General features: G+C 47.7%; 1 protein-coding gene across 1 annotated transcript in view; it reads left to right on the top strand.

Annotated features, from left to right (window-relative positions):
• Positions 1 to 21,167, top strand: part of MDGA2 (MAM domain containing glycosylphosphatidylinositol anchor 2) — a gene marked incomplete at both ends in the record, with an annotated part of 293,058 nt that overhangs the window by 210,163 nt on the left and 61,728 nt on the right. The window contains 2 exons of the mRNA XM_082058279.1: positions 5,227 to 5,556; positions 16,394 to 16,687. Of these exons, the coding sequence (XP_081914405.1) occupies positions 5,227 to 5,556; positions 16,394 to 16,687 (624 nt within the window). The remainder of the gene's footprint in view (positions 1 to 5,226; positions 5,557 to 16,393; positions 16,688 to 21,167) is intronic.

Below are 21,167 nucleotides of genomic sequence, written 5' to 3'. Positions count from 1 at the left end.
CCGGGGGCTGCACGTCCATGCAAACATCAGCAAAGACGATGCTGAGCGTTCCCCGGTGTCCTGAGCCAGCTCAGGAACCAGCCAGTGGCCAACAGTTGTTCTGTCAAAGCCTGCAAGCAGTGCGGCAGCTGATGGATTCACTTGTGGCATTTGATGCCATTCAGATGTCACAAAATGTGCATTTGTGAGATACGAACCTTTTGATGCATTAGAGGAGCGTTTTGGGTCGATCGGGCGGGTGTGGGAAGATAACGACTTAACCTGATGAATGCAAATAGACCTTGGTTGAGATACTGAAATGCATTTTGTTACTTTGAGCTGTAATTATGAGGAGGGCAAAGACAGTTTTGTGAGGAGTTTGAGGATGAAAACTGTTTCATCTTTCTTTATTTGATCACATCATAGTTCTTTGGGGCCTCTTTGGAGTAAGACTGGCACTTTCCTGGATCTCAGAATGCAGTTACAGCCTTATTTGCACATTTGCTGCTATTTCGTAGCTTTATGTGTTGATGATGTTCTGAAAGCTCTGCTGGGATGCAGCTTTGTTAGCACATCTGCAGCAGCATCTCCCATGTTTGGTGGTTAACCCTGTGTCTTTTATTTGCTGTATCTAACCTCATGGAAACCTTCCAGTGCTGCCTCAAATGTAACCAGTAGTACAGTGAGAAAAGAGAGTCACAGTCTATTGCATGTTTCAATATATTTGACATGCCTGGAATTTATGGTCCAAGAACCTACACGTGAGGATAATCCAAAGCTCTGTTTCATGGCGCTTGACCGTGCGTGCAAACCCGTGTGCAGAATACACATAGAAATCACTTTTCCGTTACCTGGTGGATTTGTACCTGGCTCCAGTCAGGTGTTCCCAAGAGGTCACTACATGACACAAGGTGTAAATCAGATAGATCTGAAGTCTTTTTGAAGACCAAATCCAAGACATGTGAATCTAAGAGGACAAGCAGCAGCTTTGTGTTCCCAAGCCTGCTGAAGGCGCAGTCTCTCTGGAGAGGTCTACTGACCCCACGTCATTTGGCCAAGCGCAACTCTGTTAATTCTGTGTCTGAGACTAGCTTAATGGGGCCCTCCTTCGCTGTAATAACTTTTCTTTCAAAGACCTGAGCAGGGTCATCCCAGCCCCACCTGCCTCTGCCAGCTCTAAACTCTGACTTACGGAGTCCTCGTCTCCATCGCAGCGTACCTGAGTGTGGTTCATCTGCTCGAAGGGTTTTAGATGTGGTAGGTCAGGAAGTTTCCACTACGTGAAGTGATTTGGAGTCTGATTGTATGGAGTGGGAGCTCCAGCTTCAATCGCCATTTCCTACAAAGAGCACTAGTTCCCAAGTTGCTGTAGCACCATAGGTGAGGAGTTTGCACCATAGGTGCCACTGCCATTTTGAATGAGGAGAAATGTCTTTGGTGGGAGGTGCCAGAGCCTGGCCCAGGCTGCCCAGAGCGGGTGTGGAGTCTCCTTCTCTGAGACATTCAAACCCCTGGACCCACCTGTGTGATCTGCTCTGTGACCCTGCGTGAGCAGGGGGGTTGGACTGGGGGATCTACAGAGGTCCCTTCAGCCCCAACCGCTCTGTGATTTTCAGGATTTAGGAAGGGAGGTTTATTCTTTCCTAGGGATGCTAGCAGTACAGCACCCTGTGGTGCTTTAGTTGCTTTCAAATGAATGGTGGAGCAAGCCCAATGAGAGACACTCTAGTTATTGAGCTGCTTCTGGCCCAAAGATTGAGCAACTCAACATGATCGCTCTTGGGACAGTCCTGGCCGTAGTCCAGCGTCAGAGAGAAGTGGCCCCATGCTGCTCCCCCTGCCCTCCAGCTCCACATCCCTGCAGCTATCACATGTTTTTGGCACCTGTGGTTGGTTTCTTGGGGACATCTTCCAGGTACGGATGGTGATTTTCATGTACACAGCTAAATCGTAGAGATCGCTGTGTTTTTTCTGCTGCCAAGTGAGATTAGGGATTTACAGACATGGGTTGCTTAATGGTCGTACTTAACTCTGAAAAACACTGTATTTCAGAGTCTGAATTTTCTGTTGAGTTGGTTGGTGACAGAAGAAAATGCTGATATCTGTGCAGTTGGTGGCATCTTGGTGAATGGGGCGGTTATAAAACCAGTACCTTGACTTTCAACCGTCGGTTGTAGTTACACAGTTGTTGGATTGTTTGCTGTAGGGATTTCATGGCTGTTAATGATGAATGTAGCGTGTTTGTTCATGTGAGCTGGTGGATGATGATGCAGCACTGGTCATAATTAAGGATGGATTAAAGTTATTGTGAGTTTTCTATTAGACCTTGTTTTCCCTTTCTAGGAATGAGAAACTGCTGAAATGTTCTCTATGAGCACTCAAAGCAAAGGAGAAAAATTCAGAAAAAAAAATAACTTATTGAGGTTACTCGCAACTAATTCTGGTAGAAATGTGCTGCTCGTACCTATCATGACTTATCTTTTTCTTTTTGCCTGTCTGAAAATAGTTAGCATAATAGATTTGCTCATTTTTGTGTATGTAAGCAGTGCTTGTTCTTCCATTTTCAAACAAAGAAGTTGGGCTGGTGTTTCGGAATGACTTGCTGTGTTGTTTCCAGCTGTCGTATAATGTATGTTCATCCTCTTGAATCAAAGTGCATGTTAATTCTGCTTCCTGGGGAACCGGCTGCAGCTCCTGAAAGGGACGAGAGATGCTCAGTGAAGACTTGTGCAATGGAAGAAGTTTCTCACACCACGTGTGATGGGCTGTCCACAAGCAGCCAGATTTTCTGCTGCTTTTCCCACGTTGAAAAAAAACCCTCCTAATTATTAATTAAATGTTAATCCTTTGCTAAGTTGTGGAAGTGCTAATTCAGCATGGGATTTGCAAGCTCCAAAGAGTTGTTTTGTTCAAGGAGCTACCGAGCTGACAAAATTGAGTCTGAATTAGCGTTTTCATCACCCGTAGACGTGCGGGGAGCCGGCGCACCGCGCTCTTTTGGCCTCCTTGGTGCTCGTACATCCATTTCCATTTGACGTTGGTACACTTTCTATATGCAGCAAGTACAAAGTGCACATTACCCAAAGCGCTGGATCCAGGGAAATTCCCAGCTTATAGCCCTTGCCATTTGCAACAATATCACGGTTCATTGGCTGTAGGTGTGTAAATATCTGAGGGCAGAATGGGATAGAGTGGGAGAGGAAAACTCTTGCATTCAATCTGAGTATTCACTTGTAACATTTCTAACCGCTGTTTTCATTGTGGGACTTTCCAGTTGAAGGTGGCATATATAAACATACATACATACTTATGCACAAATATATAGGGGGAAAGAGATGTTGGGATTGTATAAGTAGCATTTTATATTCAGTACATCAAAATACATGGGTATTTGAAAGACTTAATGGCTGAGTCTGAAGCACTCTTCCAAAAATAAGTATCATAGTAACGCTACTTTAGAGCAATCACTTTATTGATGTAAATGGTGATAGTTTCTGGATAGTTTTGTGCTGGTTTAAACAGCGACAAGGAAAAAACAGATAAGTGAGTAGCAGGAATATTTTGCTCCTGTGCAATGGGTGTGGGAATGCTGGGACAAGATGCTGATCTCGCCAGCAAGACGGTGGGGAATAGTGTAGAGATGCTTGGGTATCCTGTGCCTCTCTCAGTGATGATGTTCTTCTCTCAGTCCTGCGTTCAACCTTCAGCTTCAGGTTGCTCCTGCAAGTACAGGATGGGTTTTCCTCATCTGACAAGACCCAGCCAGGGAAGTGCAACCAAGGTGCTCATGATGGGCTCTCCTTTGGGGTTACATCTCATAGAATCATCAAAGCATTTTGGTTGCAAAAGGCCTTCAATGTCATCGACTCCAACCATGAACCTAACACTGTCAAGTCCACCTCTAAACCATATTCCTAAGAACTTCATCTCCATCTGTCCAACCCTCCAGGGCTGGTGACTCCAGCACTGCCCTGGGCAGCCTGTTCCAATGCCCCACAGCCCTTTGGGGAAGAAATTGTTCCCACATCCAACCTCAACCTCCCCTGGCGCAACTTGAGGCCGTTTCCTCTGCTCCTGGCGCTTGTTCCTGGGGAGCAGAGCCCGACCCCCCTGGCTCCAAGCTCCTTTCAGGCAGTTCAGAGATCAGAAGGTCTCCCCTCAGCTCCTGTTCTCCAGCTGAACCCCCAGGTCCCTCAGCCGCTCCATCACACTTGTGCTCCAGCCCCTCACCAGCTCCGTTCCCTTCTCTCCACTCGCTCCAGTTCAGAAGAGCATCCTTCTACTGTTGACCATTGATAAGGCCTAAAGAGGTATTTCCAGCCCCATTACTTTTTGGCAGTGGCAGTAGTTTCCCCACCTGAAGAAGACCATACAGACCATACAGATGCTCTGCTCTTTGGGGGTTAGGGCCTCCGGCCTCCAGGCAACTGTGGGGATGGGGAGCCCTCCCGGCTGCCCTGGGTAAGGAGCCGAGTGTATACACCATCGCAGGCTGTAGCCTCAGGTGTGCGCTTACCTCTTCTTGTTTAACCGGCTGGCACAAAGCTATTTTGCATGGCCGTGATTGTTTCCAGATGGATTGGAGATGACACTACTGGTTGTGTCAGTGATGTTAGACAGATCTCTCTTATTTTCTCTCAGTGCTCTGATAGCATGGCGGTGAGGAAGGGCTTGTAAATACCTCCAGAGACAGATAACACTGAAGGTTCATGAATTATTTTGGTTACTCTTCAGTTTTCAGCAGCTCAGCCTCATTTAGGTGATGTGACTTCCTGTTTTTCATTTTGGAAATGACAGTGCTTTAGCAATTTACACTCTGTGATGATATTTGATTAAGATTTGACCCTACAAAGAGTTAACCGTGTGGTAAATGTGTGTGTTGGAAGCTTCAGAGACTTCCTGAGCATCATAGAACCACAGGATGGTTTGGGTTGAGGGCCCTTCCCTGCCATGACAGGGACATCTTCACCAGCTCAGGTTGCTCAGAGCCCCGTCCAGCCTGGCCTGGGATGTCTCCAGGGATGGTTCAGCCACCACCTCTCTGGGAACCTGGGCCAGGCTCTCACTACCCTCAGGGCAACAATTCCTTATATCTAGTCTGAATCTACCGTCCTTTAATTTAAAACCATTGCCCCTTGTCCTGTCACTACAGGTCCTATTATCATCAGGCATAAAGTGAAGCATAAGCCTGAACATGCAAAATTTGTACTTCATGATAGTATTTTTTTTTTCTCTTGCATGTTTCAGCCTTAAAAAAAGGACGTTTTTGGATCACCCCTGACCCATATCACAAAGATGACAACATCCAGATTGGGCGAGAGGTGAAAATCTCCTGCCAGGTAGAAGCCATCCCTTCCGAAGAGCTCACCTTCAGCTGGTTTAAAAACGGGCGTCCCTTGCGGAGCTCTGAGAGGATGGTGATCACGCAGACTGACCCCGATGTTTCACCTGGCACCACAAACCTGGACATCATCGACTTGAAATTCACTGACTTTGGGACATACACCTGCGTGGCGTCTCTGAAGGGAGGTGGCATATCGGATATCAGCATTGACGTCAACATCTCCAGCAGTACAGGTAAGGAGGCTTTCTTTAATACCAGTTTTAGTGCGATATAGGCAAGCTATGACTTTACTAATGGAAAAAAGGTGCATAGGTGGAGCACTTCTCACCACAGGGATGTCCAAGCAGACCCAAATCAGAGATCCAACCAAGACTGGAAAAACTGATATTTTAGACCATATTCCAAGAACACGGAAGGATGCAGGGGAGCAGAGGTCAGTCATCATCACTTTGGTCCCTGGAAAGGACCAAAGACTGGAAAAACTGATGTTTTAGACCATATTCCAAGAACACAAAAGGATGCAGGGGAGCAGAGGTCAGTCATCATCACTTTGGTCCCTGGGAAGGTCAGGGAGCATGTTCTAGAAGCCATGTCAACCCCTGTGAAGGACCAGAAGGTGAATGGAAGCAGCCAGCATGGGTCACTAGAGGCAAATTGTGCCCAACCCAACCTGTTTTCCTGCTGTGATAAACAGACTGGTTTTATGGGCAAGGAGAGGGAAAGGAAAGCTGTTTGTCTTGACTTCAGCAAAGCCTTCAACACAGTCTTTTCTAGTACAGTTTGGAGAGGTGGACTGGGCAACGGGGTATGTTTGGAAAATGAGGTGCAGAGCTGCGTTTACTGATGGAGTCAAATTATATGTGTTTATAAATGAACAAGCAGTCAGCATTAATGCCGTTCACCTTTGCTGTGTCCCACTCCGAAACGTAATGCATAGATGCATAAACCTTGAGAGACAGGAGGAGACCCCTCATTTTGTTTAGTTAGTTATTATACACGAGGAGCTTGGGGAGGTGGTTGTGGGGCCGTTCCCCTGCAGTGGTCCAGGCTGGGGCTGCTCATGGGGCAGCGAGTAGATGTGGGCAGCAGCATGGTGATCAATGGCTACCGTATCCAGTTTTGGACGCTTGATGCTGGAGAGGCTTCAACAAACTGAAGCAAGCCCAGCAGAGGCCATGAAGATGGTCAAGAGTAGCTTGTCCATCTTGGAGACAGCCCTGGAGCACCAGCAGCAACCATCCCCTGCCCGTAAGGGATGTATCAAGAGGAGGGAGCTGAGCTCTTCGCAGCAAGGTGTACGGGGAAGGTGAGAGCCAACGGACATGAGTTGAGATGAGAAGTTCAGAGTGGATGTAAGGAGTAACTTTTCTTCCCCATGAGGATGTCCAAATGGGAAACAGAGACATGGTGGAATCTCCATCCTGAGAGGTTCTGGAGACCTTATAAAGCCCTGAGCAGCCTGGTCTGACCTCACATCTGACCATGCTTTGAGCTGGGGTTGGACTAGAGACCTCCTGGGCTCCCTTCCCAGCTCAGTTATCACATGAAGAGCCTAGGGATAGAAACACTCACCAACAGGTTCATGAACAAGGGAACAGCCTGTCTCTTGGCCTAATGAAATGTGTTCTTCAAGCTTATTAATGCACATCTTACTACGAGGTAAAGAACTGAGGGGATTATTTTAGGGTAAGAGCCAAGTTTGCCATGATGGATGGCAGTTCCACGCAAACTTCGTTACCTGCTTGCCAGGGTGAGGTGGACAGTGATGTTTGTGCAGTCGTGAACGCCCATCTGGCGGACAGTGACCACTGTGTTATCTGTACTTGCTGGGGAATCATTTGGGAAATTGATGGGGTTTATTGGAAACATCCATTAGATGGCTGTACCTATGAGCTCGTCACAATTCCTGCAGGCAGTGATGAATTATGTCCACTCTGAAATTCACTGTCCCGTAACGCTCAAGAAAATCAGAAAGGGGGAAGAAAAAGAAGCATTTAGCGTCAGTCTTATTTAGCATCTTAAAAGCAACTCTGCCTATTTGCATGACTTCATTACCCGATTAAGTAGAAGCTGAAATAGTTTCAGTGTGATCCTGAAGGTCATCACTGATTCATCAAGATTCATTACTGCTGTGGTAATTATGAACATGAGGCCTCTGCACAACTGCGTTTTCCAAATGCCAGGACTTGCAGGGGTGTGTTAGTATCGCACTGTATGTGTGTTTGCTGGTTTGGGGGAGAATTCTCTCTTTCTGATGTGCATGAGGTTCCTCCTGGAGTCAACAATGAGGCAGGAGGGGCTGTGTCACCCTGTGGGGAGGGAGGGGACAGTTGGGTCCCCTCTGTCCCTCCAGCACACTGGAAGGGGATGCATGGCAGCGCAAGGGACGCGCCAGCCCCTCGGCATCCTCGGCTTTGCACTTGTTTAGCGGGAACATTTTTTCCCTTGACATTTTGTACTTTCAGCCAGAAAGGCACAGATTTACATCCTGAGTATCTTACATAAATGGACCTGAAGTAATCCCCTAGCAGCCTCCCCCCCACCACTTCATAAAGTAGGTCACCGAGTGGTGGAACTGAAGCCTCAAATGTTGAATCTTTGCCCTATAAAAGCCCTGTCATCCATAAAACCAACCTTGGGCAAATGTCACTGAAAGACTGGGTGGCTCTTCTGGGTCTGTGTGCATGTCACAGCAACAGAAACAAGGTAAAATGGGCAAAAAGGAGAGGTGGATCAGGAGAGTGTGTTACTCTTTGTAAGTGATCTTTCTCTCTTAAATACTGTATTCAAAGCAGGAAGAATAAGGCTCGAGGCGATGTATAGTCTGCTCAGTTCACTATGGATTCTTTTGCTATCTTTATCCCCCTAAAATCGGTATCAGTACAGGGTGAGATGTAACATCTGTCACTTGTGGCTTATTCTCTGTTCATCTCCCCCGGAGGTGGGATTGTGCAGGGAATTGGTGTTTCAGGGTCTGGTTTCTTACTCTCTCTGGCTTTGCCGCTCTGGGTCGCTCCTGGAGGGGCTGGATGGTGGAAGCGGCTGGTGCTCCTGGGCTGGACATGCTGGGGACTCTTCTGTTCCTCAGAGAGTCCTTTCTACTGCTTCACTCCTACCCAGCATGGGCACTATTGGACATTCTACATGGCAAATGTGCCAACGAAATTCTTCGTCTTTGGGTGAACCTGAAAATGTGCTGAGAACGTGCTCAGGCACAGAAATTACTTTACAACCTGTGAGGTTGTAAAGAAGTATGTTTATTTACAGCGCTGGACACACGGGAGAATAATTCCACCTCATACGTGTGTATTTCCAGTAGCTGTGGGCTCGGTTAAATGCAGTGAAGTGTTACATATTCATGACAGTTTTAGGAACGCCTGTACATATTCATAACCTGTCCCCGGAAGGCGGTTCTTATTACAATGAGTTCAGGAGACATTTCCACAGTCTGCACCTCCGGCTCCTCCTGGTTGTGGTCGCAGTGACCGTGACCCCGGGTCCTCTGCTCTGTGCACGGTCACCTTTGCTCAGTGTGATGAGTTGGTTGGACTCAGACTGCTGGGCTGGTTAAACTGGCGAATCTCCTGTCCTGGGCCCAAGGTTCTGTTCTCTAGTTCACCCAAGGATGCACCCAAGGTTTTTATCTTTGCAAGGATCAGCGAACTCCTGTTCCTCGTACAATAAGTTACACAAAGCTAAGCAAGGCTCGGCAATAGTGATGTGGCTTAAGGGTTAGCCCTCTAAGTGTTAGCTTTAAGTGTTAGTTAGTTAATTGTTAATTCCCTGTATCAGTGCCACCGCGGGTACCTGGGATAGGCACGTCCGGGGGGATGTTGGACTCAGTGATCTTAAGGGTCTTTTCCAACCAAACAGTTCTATGATTCTATGACTTTGGGCATGAGCACAGGGCAGGCTGGTGCCTGCAGCTCTCCTGTCCCACCTCCGAGGCTCGTCATGTCAACACGTAGATTTGGTTTTATATGAATGCTACCAGAGACAGAGAAATTCCTGAAGAGAGAGTGGTACCTATGAGGCTGTGTATCCTCCCTGCAGTGCAAGAGGGCTTCCCTGTTCAACTCATCAGCTATCTGTTCAATAATGAATTAACTAAACGTCCAGGCTGATGTGTTAAGACACGCGGCCTTGATCTGCTTGTGAGGTACTTGTCCTCTGGTCCTCCTTTGATGATACATAAAGGAGACCTTCATTTTAGTTCTAAATGTTTATTGAAGTCACAGTGCTACCTCTTTGCATAATGAAAAAATGCCTTTTGTGAGATAATTAGTGGTCCAATTAGGATATTTGTAAACCTTAAGCACTGTCCAGAGTGATCATTCACAGGCAACCCTGAGACATACCAGAAAACAGATACCCGTTTCATTATTGCAGCAAATTGATTATTGTTGTGAGCCATTCTTTTTGGAGTTTATCTTTGAAAGGAATAGGTGGACAGAAGGGACAGATAAACGCTGGATTGAGTTAAAAAGCTTTTCTTTTATAGCTCTGGTTTAGTGCTTAATGTGCAGAGATTTGTGTTGTGGATTCCGCGGCCGGGCGCCGCGGTCGCTCCCCAGCGCTGGCCGAGCGCCTTGGCTGCCCGCACCTGCTCCCCCCAGCAATCTGGATTTGGGGACGTGTTCCTGCGCCACGGGTTGACTTTGTGGGAGCAGACCCCCTCTTTGGCAGCCGCGCACTGCAAGTCTCTTTATGCTTCTCCGGAGGGCCGTGGAGTCAGCTCATCACCTCTCGCTGCCTATGGAGCTCCTCAGCACGACTCCTGCGAGAGCGCCGAAAGCTCGTTTGGCTCATTCACCACTGGCTGTGTATGTCCTAGGTTTAAAATGTGCCTCTTCAGAGTCTGGCTGCAGAGTAAGGCGGGGCTTTAAGATATTAGAAGTGCGTTGAGGTCTAAGAACTGGTTCTGGAATTATTTTATTGTCTAAGAGACCTCTTATCCAAGCCCCCACCATGAAATCTGTGGTTGATGTTGGTGTCTCCACTTGTGCCCAAGGAAACATGGGCTGCAGTGATTTCTTTCCTTTACGTACGGGCAGGACAGCACATGGGGGAATGAGAACAAAATGGACTGTGAAATCACGACGTGAATTCCTTACAGATCACTCCATTCACCTGCCATGCGAGTAACTGGATAAATCCTCTTTCGAGGTGACAAAAGGCCATGGAAAGGTTAAAGTAAGTTCTCAACTTCAGCTGTTTTTCCGGTCGGTTGGCTGGCTCAGAATTGTCCCCCATGGCTCTTCTCTCACCTCCAGAAACCCTTTCAGCATCCGCTCCTTGGCATTCCCCAACATTTCTACTAAAAGAAATGCACGTTAAGGGGACGCTGAGCAGTTTTAGACTCTGTTTACTGAAGTGTCTAGAGAACCTGGATAATTATGGCTTGCTGCCCTTCAAAGGCTAAGTGATCTTGCTCCAATATGTTCTGTATACCAACTTAGCGCCCTATGCCAAAGCTCAGTCTGCCCTGTCTTGAAGAACCCCTCCATCGCATAAGGAGTATGAATCATGAATAGGGACCGAAAGGCATGTCTCGGGCAGAGAATGATTAATACTACAGATTCAGACCTTCAAGTTCATAAATATTAGAGAAGGAGAATACACAAATAATTGTGCCTCTGTCTCCTGGCCAGTACAGTGCAGATTCTTCAATATCCCTTATCCAGGCTGGTTTTAAATTACTTGAACTACGTGAGTTCCAACACTTCTTTGGGAAGATTATCTCTGAGTAATCTCCAGTACAGATTATTTCTTGCTATGCAGCTCAAACACTCCTTTGCTCCACTTTATCCTGTAATTAGCAGTTATTACAATTAGTCCGTCGTAAGCAGCCTGATCACACCAGCCCACGGCTCCTCCCAGCATCACCGCTAAGACTGACGGTCATTGCTTTGAGGCCAGAGCTTAAATTTCTGCCATTTCAGGCACCTGAGGAAATACAGGAGGGACAGAAGCCCCGATTTCACCTGTACCACGTGTAATTCCCAGCAAAGAGGTGGGACTGGTGCTGTCCCCAAAAACCTACCCTGGGGTCACCACTTCTGGGGCCTCCTTGTCCTTGTCACGCTGGTCGTCTTCTGCCCCTTTGGACGATGTCAGTGTGAGCAGATTTTTGCCTCTGCCATTACCTCTTTGGCAATTAATTAAGCAATCTGGTGGTTCAAAGTAGGAACAGTAGCCTGACCCATCAGGATTTCAAAGGTCTAGACTAGAACTAGATTGTATCTACCCAGAATACACAGTGAATAAACGTATTAGGCTCACGCATTTTGGGTGTTTTCTTTGAAATAGCTACTTTGGTCCTGTCCCCGTTCTCCTGTAGACATGGTGACTCTGCTGGATCAAAGATCTTATGGAATTACAGTAGAACTGCCCCAGGAGATCAGATGGAAGGGTTTAGTCTGGTCTCCTGTCTCCAGTACAGACACACGTCTGCCTGGGGAGCAGTTTAACCCAAGCAAAGTTTAAAGAAGGACAAGATACAGTGATACCTTGTGCCATCTGACCTTCTGGTGAGTCACTGGCTCTCAGAGGCCAAGGTTGTCTGAGACCATTTGATTTAAGAGCCAGGAGTGGACATATATCAACTGCAGTCCTCTTACGTTTGCGCTTCTGCCCGTGCCAAAGGACAATAGGATGTGTTTTTAAAGTAGGTGCCACTTTACTCTTACTAACACTTTTGTTTTTCAAGTGATAACCCTCTGCTTTAGGAAACAGATTTAACTGCTAAGAGTATTAACTTACTTGTTAAGCCACTTGCTGCATGAATAAGCTAATGCTTGTTGTCTCAAATGCAGGCTATAGCTGATTTATGATTCTGCACAAGCAGGAAAAGAATTGACCTTTATTTGCAGGAGTCTCTGGAGCTGGTGCTGCAGGAGATGAGCTGATGCCTCAGCCGGGAGGGCTGAGCCCCTCGGACTCCGCCTGTGCCACAGCAGCACCTGCTGGGAACGGGAGCCTGGCACAGCTGGCAGGACCCTGGCACAGCTGGCAGGACCCTGGCACAGCTGGCAGGACCCTGGCACCGCTGGCGGCATCATGGCACCGCTGGCGGCATCATGGCACAACAGGTGGCATCATGGCACAGCTAGCAGGACACTGACACAGCAGGCAGCACCAGGGCACAGCTGAAAGGAGCCTGGCACAGCTGGTGGCATCATGGCACAGCTGGCAGGACCCTGGCACAGCAGGCACCATCAGGGCACAGCTGACACGACCCTGGCACAGCTGGCTGCACCTTTGCACAGCTGGCAGGACACTGGCACCGCAGGCAGCATCAGGGCACAGCTGGTGGCATAATGGCACAGCTGGCAACACTCAGCTCACCTGCTTGGCACATCTGCTCCCCCCACCGGCAGCACCTTTGCTCCCACACCCTTGGGTTGTGCACCTTTGTATTTGCACCTTTGCTCATGCATCCTTTGCTCGTGCACTTTTGCTCATGCACTTTAGCTTGTGCACCCACATTCACCAACAGAATCCCAGACCCCCAGCCTGGTTGGGGCTGCAGGGACCTCTGTAGATCCCCAGCCCAGCGCTGCTCCCGCAGGGTCACAGAGCAGATCACACAGGTGGGTCCAGGGGGTTTGAATGTCTCAGAGCAGGAGACTCCACACCCGCTCTGGGCAGCCTGGGCCAGGCTCTGGCACCTCCCAGCAAACAAGTTTCTGCTCATGTTCAGATGGACCCTCCTGTGTTTCAGTCTGTGCCCGTTGCCCCTCACCCTGGCGTTGGGCACCACTGTAGGAGTCTCCACAGTGGGTATTGCATTAATTTCACTTTCTTTTGTAGCTTTTCTTTAGCTTTATTGCTTATGAAAACAATTCATACCCGATCAGGGTGCCAGTGCCTGTAAGTCGGTGCATGGCAGCCCCCTACCCACCTTGAAATGTTTTGACCCTGTAGATAATTTAACCCAAATTTGACAGCAAAACAGACATCTTGGAGATAATTAAGTACCTGTGCATTTGTGAAAATAAATAGATGAGTGTAAAAAGGGAAAATGTACCGAAACCCCTCCTTGATCAAAGATTCAGTGCTGTCCATCTTCCTAATTAGACAACAGAGAATTAACACGTGAGTAAGGGAGACCCATAGCCATGACCGCTGTGGTGGGCACAGGGACGCCCTTTTTGGAGCTCACTGTTGTGGACACGGTCCCTCAGATTCGGTGCATGAAAGCTGCAGTCAGGCATCACCCATGAGATGATTTGTTTTCATGGGTGGCCTTGTCCCACCTCTCGCCTACGCCGTTTCCAGTAATAAGAACATTAATAAGTACGGTAAACCATAATGATATATTGACTGACTTACACCGTGACAAACTGGTTGTGTTGCAAAAGGCCACAGGAGAAGATGAGTCGGGGTATTTTAAGGTATCTTGCCATCTGGGGTGCTGACACAGCCTGTCTCATCAGCCCTCAGTCTGTGCTCCTTATCTCGCAGTCTGCAGTTCTTTCAGTGCTGTTATCTCTATTTTTTCAGAAGAAACCTGCGTTAAGGGGATGGTAAGTGACTCGCTCACAGTTGCACAGGACCTTTTGACATGCATCTGTTTTCTTCTTTTTCCTAGCGATGCATACCCTGTGTGCCATTCACTCTCCTTCCTCTCAAATGCCTCTGTAAGCCACAGGTACCATGAGGAGCAGGGTCTATTCTCCTGTTTTCTTCCTTATAAGATTCATGTTTGCTCTGAGCATACAAATTTCTGAGCTTCCCCTGCTCTGAGGTGCCGTTTCTTGCCGCTGGCTGGTCCCACAGCTGGAGCTCAGCGCTGGAGCCTCCCCATGGGATGCGTGTCTGCGGGAGACCGCAGCTGCACCCACATCCCTGCTGCCCTTCCTCTCCACATCCACCCCATGGGCACTAGGACAGACACGAGGAAGAGATTGTTGTCCCTGAGGGTGGTGAGAGCCTGGCCCAGGTTGGCCAGAGAGGTGGTGGCTGAACCATCCCTGGAGACATCCCAGGCCAGGCTGGACGGGGTCTGAGCACCCTGAGCTGGTGAAGATGTCCCTGTCATGGCAGGGGGGGCACTGGGGGACCTTTGTAAGTCCCTTCCAACCCAAACCCTTCCAAGATTCTACAAACCCAACCACTTTTTCCTGTTCCACCATATTCAGGAGTTATTAAAGCTTTCAAAACAGCTGAAAACAGCATTTTGGTCCCCACGAAATCCCTGCTTTAAACTCTGATTCCGAGCAGGCTCGTCAGGTCTGTGATCTCTAGATCCCAGGGGAAAATGGGAACTGTTTCTCACTGGTGTACGTCTGTCGTTTCTGTCCCTGGGGGCCTGAAAACAGCCTTTGATTATTTTCCCGCAGACGGGAGCTGCAGTTCAGGCTGTATTTTGTCAGTCCAGGCATTCAAGCAAAGCAGTTGCAGGCCAGGCCAGCGTGGGGAGGTAATGCTCCGAGGAGCAGCGGTGTTCACGCAGAAAGCATCTCTGGGTGATGCAGAACAGGACACCCCTAAGGGCAGCTGAGTGTTCAGAAGATGCAAAAGGAAAGAGAGGGTGGGCGGTGTTTGAAGCAAATTTTGCTGTATCTTCACAGCAGCCCCATAAACACGGGGCCTCGGCACCAAAGGCACCACGTGTGACCTGGAGGTCACAGGCGGCTCCAGGGATGGACCTGTCACTTGTGTTGGTTGGACTCAACGATCTTGAGGGTCTCTTCCAACCAAAATGACTCTATGATTCTAAGAGGGGAGGAAGAGATCGGCTATAAACCAAATAAATATGTGATGAGATGACAACCAATGGTAGGACAAGGGGCAATGGGTTCAAACTGGAACACAAGAGGTTCCACTGAAATATGAGAAGAAACTTGTTTGGGGTGAGGGTGGCAGAGCCTGGCCCAGGCTGCCCAGGGGGGTTGTGGAGTCTCCTTCTGTGCAGACATTGCAACCCGCCTGGACACCTTCCTGTGTAACCTCAGCTGGGTGTTCCTGCTCCATGGGGGGATTGCACTGGGCCCTTCAACCCCTGACATCCTGGGATTCTGTGATTCTGTGAGACAGGAACGATAACAGGATGTGGCAAAACCCTTCTTGTCAGGCTGGCGGAGCTCCCGGTGCTTTGTAATTATCAAGTGTTGTCGCCTAAACGATGGAGGCAGAGGGACCACCCCGATGGGACCTGTGGTGGATGGTCACGGATCACACAAACACCGAGGCCTTTGCCAGGCGTTTCTGTTGTGATCAAGCACTTGCAGAGCAGCGTCTCTGCACGGTGAGCTCGCTGTTCTCATCACCGCTGAGCACTGGTGATTCAGCCGTGGATGGTAATCGGGAGAGGCGATTAGCAAATCTTGCCCTTGCAAGGCTGGAGAGGAGGAAGCATGGGTCCATGGGCACCGCCAGCGTGCGGCCCTGCCAGGTATTGCTGCTCCAAGGGGATGTCTGGCTCCTGCAGAAAACAGTTGTTCGCATATTCCTTCCGGATTCATTAATGCGAATCTCTATGAAAAATGTACCATTTTAATGAACCTCCTGTGCTAGAGAGACGCCAACTGCATTTCGGCTTCAGGCCTTGAATTCTGAGCGGAGTTTCTGAATTGGCACGGTTCTCCCTCATTGCGTGGCCGTTACGGGCTGGATAAAATCAGCAGCCAGTCTGTTATAAAAAAGGGGTTTTAGTGCCAGGTACTCATAAAAAGGAAAGCCAGAACTTGCAGTGATAAAGTGCAAGCCGTGACCGATGGTCCGAACACACTGATGTATATGATACGCTGCTACAGCATGTTGGTATGTCAGATATACGCTGGTGTATAATACGCTGCTACAGCATGTTGGTACATCAGATATGCACAGGGAGGCAAATAAGTGTCCTGCCTGGGGCTGTTACATCTTATTTTAACCACTTCAAGCAGCTGAGCACCTTTCCTCTTAAATATAGCAGCGTTGCGCCGTCTTCCAGTATATATAGTTACTATGCATTGCTATCTGTGTATAAATTAATTCTTATATAATTACTATTGTGCCAGCAAGAAAGTCACCTGATGTCTCTCTGGTGCTAATTGTTGAACCATGTCTCTTTCTCCATTGAAGTCCCACCCAACCTGACTGTTCCTCAAGAGAAGTCCCCGCTGGTGACCCGCGAAGGGGACACGATCGAGCTGCAGTGCCAGGTGACCGGGAAGCCCAAGCCCATCATCCTGTGGTCCCGAGCGGACAAGGAGGTGGCGATGCCGGACGGGGCCATGCAGACCGAGAGCTACGACGGGATCCTGCGCATCGTCAACGTGTCCAGGGAGATGACGGGGACCTACCGGTGCCAGACCAGCCAGTACAACGGGTTCAACGTGAAGCCCAGAGAAGCGTTGGTGCAGCTCATCGTGCAGTGTAAGTACACCCTTGTTTTCTTGCCGGGTGGTTTTGCTGAGGAAAAGAAGTTGATTTATTTCTCCCCTAAATTCACAGCAGCAAGAGTCTCATGGTTGTCACGTTTTTGATGCTGTGTTGTTGGGCTCTTCAGGTCCCCAAATCCATGATTTTATTGTAAATATAGGAGTAAAAATGACATAGGAATCCCATTTATACTTTTAAACAAAAAACATGAGGCAGTCATTATTTTCCCAACGCCAAGCTTTACATTTCTTGACACAGGAACAAGCACATGAGATAGAAGGATATATTTCTATAAATGCAGATCTGATAGTGATCTCATTTGTTCACACTGTAAAACAAGAAAAGTAAAAGAGACAAAGAGCCAATCTGCATATTCTGCTCTGACTCTGAACGTAAACCATCAGCATCAGGAACGAGAAGGAAAACCTATGGGGAAATCAATTATTGTGAAAATGCTTAGCGTTTATTATTGGAAAATGAAAAGTCTGATTTGATACGGTTGATGGGAAATAAAAAGCCATTCTTTGTTGCTGTGCATCTGAAAAAGATGCTCACTAAATGACTTTCCTGTGTCTGTTGTATCGTTGGTACTCATTTTCCCTGTTTTACGGAGTGACTTGTGCAGCCCACATTTATTCTGCTTTCAGATGCCCAAATATGACGGCAGTTTTGCTGTTTTATCGGTGTTCTGTGCTCAGCACGACTGACCTCTTTTGGGGCCTCCAGGGATGAGATGCTCCAGTATACATAGTTATTACTAATAATCAACTGATTTGTTTCTTTCCAGTGTCTGTTGTATAACAAAACATTTATGCACTTGATTTACATGTTGTGGTATCTGCAGCACTTTCATCAGAGCTATTTACTGGGGTGCAGGCAGAGCTTTTTTATCAAAAAAAGCCAGCAGTCGGGGGATTAATCAGGATTAATGACACCAAGAAACTCCCAAGAGTCAAACCTGTGAATTGGAGCCTTCTCGCCTGGGCTGTGGGTCCATCGGTGTTAGGAGCAGCTTCATCCCACCTGTACCGATGTGTCTAAGTTGGGAACAGAAGGGTCTTTGGCTGCGTCTGTAGAGGTTGCAGAAAATGGCTTGGATGTCAGATCATGCTACGGGAGGTCTGGCTTTCCATGTAGATCATAAAAGGATCACGGGGGGGTTAGTCTCCTACTGCAGACCAGACTCAGCCTGGAGAAGAGAAGCTGAGAGAGATGTGATCAATGGATCAGTATCTCAGGGTGGGTGTCAGAGGATGGACCAGACTCTGTTCAGTGGTGCCCAACACCAGGGTGAGGGGCAACGGGCACAGACTGAAACACAGGAGGCTCCGTGTGAACATGAGCAGAAACTTGTTTGCTGGGAGGTGCCAGAGCCTGGCCCAGGCTGCCCAGAGCGGGTGTGGAGTCTCCTGCTCTGAGACATTCAAACCGCCTGGACCTACCTGTGTGATCTGCTCTGTGACCCTGCGTGAGCAGGGGGGGTGGGCTGGGGGATCTACAGAGGTCCCTTCAACCCCAACCTCTCTGTGATAATGAGCAAAATATTCGGATAGCTCAGACTAGAGATGGGCACGTGTGGTGGCTGCAGGCCTTGGTGGTCTGGAGCAGCAGGGAGGAAACATGAATAAACTCAGTAAGAACTGATCTGCAGAGTCCCCTGTGAATCCCTGAACAAGAGCCGCTAGAGAAACAGTGGAGTGATGGTCCTCATGAATGAGGAGAGAAAGTGGCTGGTTATTATAAAATAGGACGTGGCTTTCTGAGAGGTGGCATCTGAAGAGGAAGGGCTGCTGCAGACACGTGCTCCTAGGGGTGGCTCGTCGCAGTTCGGGTTGAGAAGGACACCAAGACGGACAGGTGGAAGCGGGCATTACGTGTGGTGGTGGTGCTCGGAGCCCCGCGCCTGCTCGCAGCGCCGACCGTTTCCTTGAGTGCGGATCAGGATAAATACAACTTAAAATGAATAAATACTTGCCTGCTGTTGCAGAGGGGATGCAACCCAGTCATAATTTAAATGCACCACTTTTACTGCTGGAAGAGAATGCTCGGGAAATAAAAATGCCATCAGGTACAACATAATGAAACGTTTACATCGTGTACCTTATCAAGTGATGATAGCACCAAGGACAGAGGCATTTTTCACAGTGGACATTGCTGTTTATTGGGCTTGCGGTTTATACGCTCCAGTTTGACTTTGGTGCTACATAAAATATTGTTTACAATATAAACTGTTTTCCAAATGCATCGGTCTCCAAGTACTTGTAAAATCCCTTAAAATATCAGAGAGATGTCATGGTTACATGGTTGCAGAGCCGTTGGCCATGTTGCGATGCTCCGACTTTTCAGTCTGAGTTCCAGTTTATATGTGTCATTCCTGCTCAGTAATAAATTCTAAACATCTAATGAAATTGTGCTGAAGGGGAACATTCTTCAGGGATTATATCTGAGATGGAACAGAGCTAATTAGTAAGAAATACGAGGTTGAATTATGATCTCAGGTGCATCATTGCAAATCTGGAGTGTATCGGTGGGGCATAAATTAGTTGTTCAGGTTTTCCATCGCCAGGAGAGTTCAGGGTCTGCTTGCTTTGATTGTAGATGGGATTTGCAGCTGAGGATGGCAAAAAGTCATCTTTTATGCTTTAGATCCACAATTCGGCAGCTCCCCAAAATTGCCATATCCACTCTGTGACTGTCTAAATACGAGCCTGCTGAAATAGGTATCTGTAAATAGTATATATTAATAGTTAAATGAAAGGTTGCTGCAAAAGAAAAGAATGTGTTCTCCACCCGACACGGAACTAGAAATAATGAGCTTAAAACTCATGGAGATTTAGGAAAGTAATGACGAGAAACTTTGTCACGGGTGGGGCGGTTGATCCCTGCGGTGATTTGCGGGGCGGTGGACGGGCTGTGCGGCCATGGATGGACACGGCTCGTGTTTGGAGACGGTCACGGGCAGTTCTGGCTCCCGGAACATTCAGCAGCTCGTTAATTAGAAAGAATTAGCACTCCAGGTTGTTCATTCCAGTGCTGGGAGAGTCACTGGTGCTTTGTGGGTGCAAGTACAGCTGCCAGAGCGAAACCTTGGGAAAGTTTAACTGTGCAGATGTATTGAAAAGGCGGCAGTCAGGGAACCTCTATAGGTGAGAAGAGTCATTGAATGGGAAAACGACTTTCCAATTGTTATAATAACCCAATACCTTCCCATAATGTTTATCACTTCTCGAACGATTTCCTTTTCTGTAGGCAGGATTTGGGTTTGATTTAAGCAGTTTATGGGAAAGAGGGCAAGATAAAGAGCGTTAGAACTGGACCTTGCTACTTTTATATTTCTGGGCCATTTTTCATGTCTTTTTGGAGTGTGAAAATTAATAACTGAATTTAACAACTTAAAAACTTAATTGTTCCCATTTGCCTTAGTAATTTTGGTTTGCTTGTTGACGTTGCTTTTCCCATGCTGGTGGAGGAAGGTTTTCCCCAGGATTGCTCTCATACGGCACAGATATATGTTACCTACCTAAAGATTCAGCCTACCCTATGGCGATAGATCTTTCGGCAGCCCAGATGTTGTTGCCACTGGCCTCGTGTTTAACCGATGGGTAGAGTTCCCAGCTCCTTGGTTCTTAGACAAGATGTTTTCCAGAAAACTCGGTGCTTTCATGTAAAACAACAGTAGAAATCTCTTCTATAAACTCCTCACTCAAAGATGAATTTCAGCATAGTGCATAAGCAATTACGCCTTTCTATGTAATTTATATGAACAGAGCAAGAGAGGAAAAATATATGGAAATAATTGATGGCTTGATCAGCAAAGCAAAGTAGTAGGAGCTTTTTGACATTGACAAGGTCAAAGGCAACGTGTGTCTGGTGACCCGCAGAGCTCATGAATATACAACACTGGCAACATGGAGAATTGTACAGGAGAATGAGATCATTTGAATTTTTGCTCATTTCATATTAAATCTATAGTTGCCAAGAGAAGCTCCTGAGATGTATCTTTTCCTTGTTAGAACTTCCAAAAGGCAGCGGAGCAGCGAGTGCTCCAGGACCTGGAGCAGAAACACGCTTGTTATTGCAAAGTATTCAGAGGATCACAGGGTGGTTTGGGTTGGGAGGGACCTTAGGGATCATTTATTTCCAGCCACCCTGCCCTGGGCAGGGACATCTCCAACCAGATGGACTTTCTTGGTTGGGCCGGTGGCAGCGTCAGGAAACCACACAAGTTACTTTATTGAGGAAAGTTTGTGATAGAAACTTCCTAGTAAGAGGATTTCTCATGCTCTCCTCCTTACATTCAAAAGCTTTCTACATAATAAAAGGGATATTTCACACCTTTCATTTATTATTGGATCAGTAAATCAAAGTTCTGGAGAATAAACAGAGAGGAGGCATATCCTACAGTTTTTTGGAGGAATTGTTATTTCTAGGTCATCCAGGCCCTTGACAATATATTCAAACCATCTGATTGATA

This window comes from Streptopelia decaocto (assembly GCF_964273445.1).
Source record: "Streptopelia decaocto genome assembly, chromosome: 7".
Classification (NCBI taxonomy): Eukaryota; Metazoa; Chordata; class Aves; order Columbiformes; family Columbidae; genus Streptopelia; species Streptopelia decaocto.
Note: the sequence above shows the minus strand (reverse complement) of the source record. Positions and strands in the feature narration are given on the sequence as shown.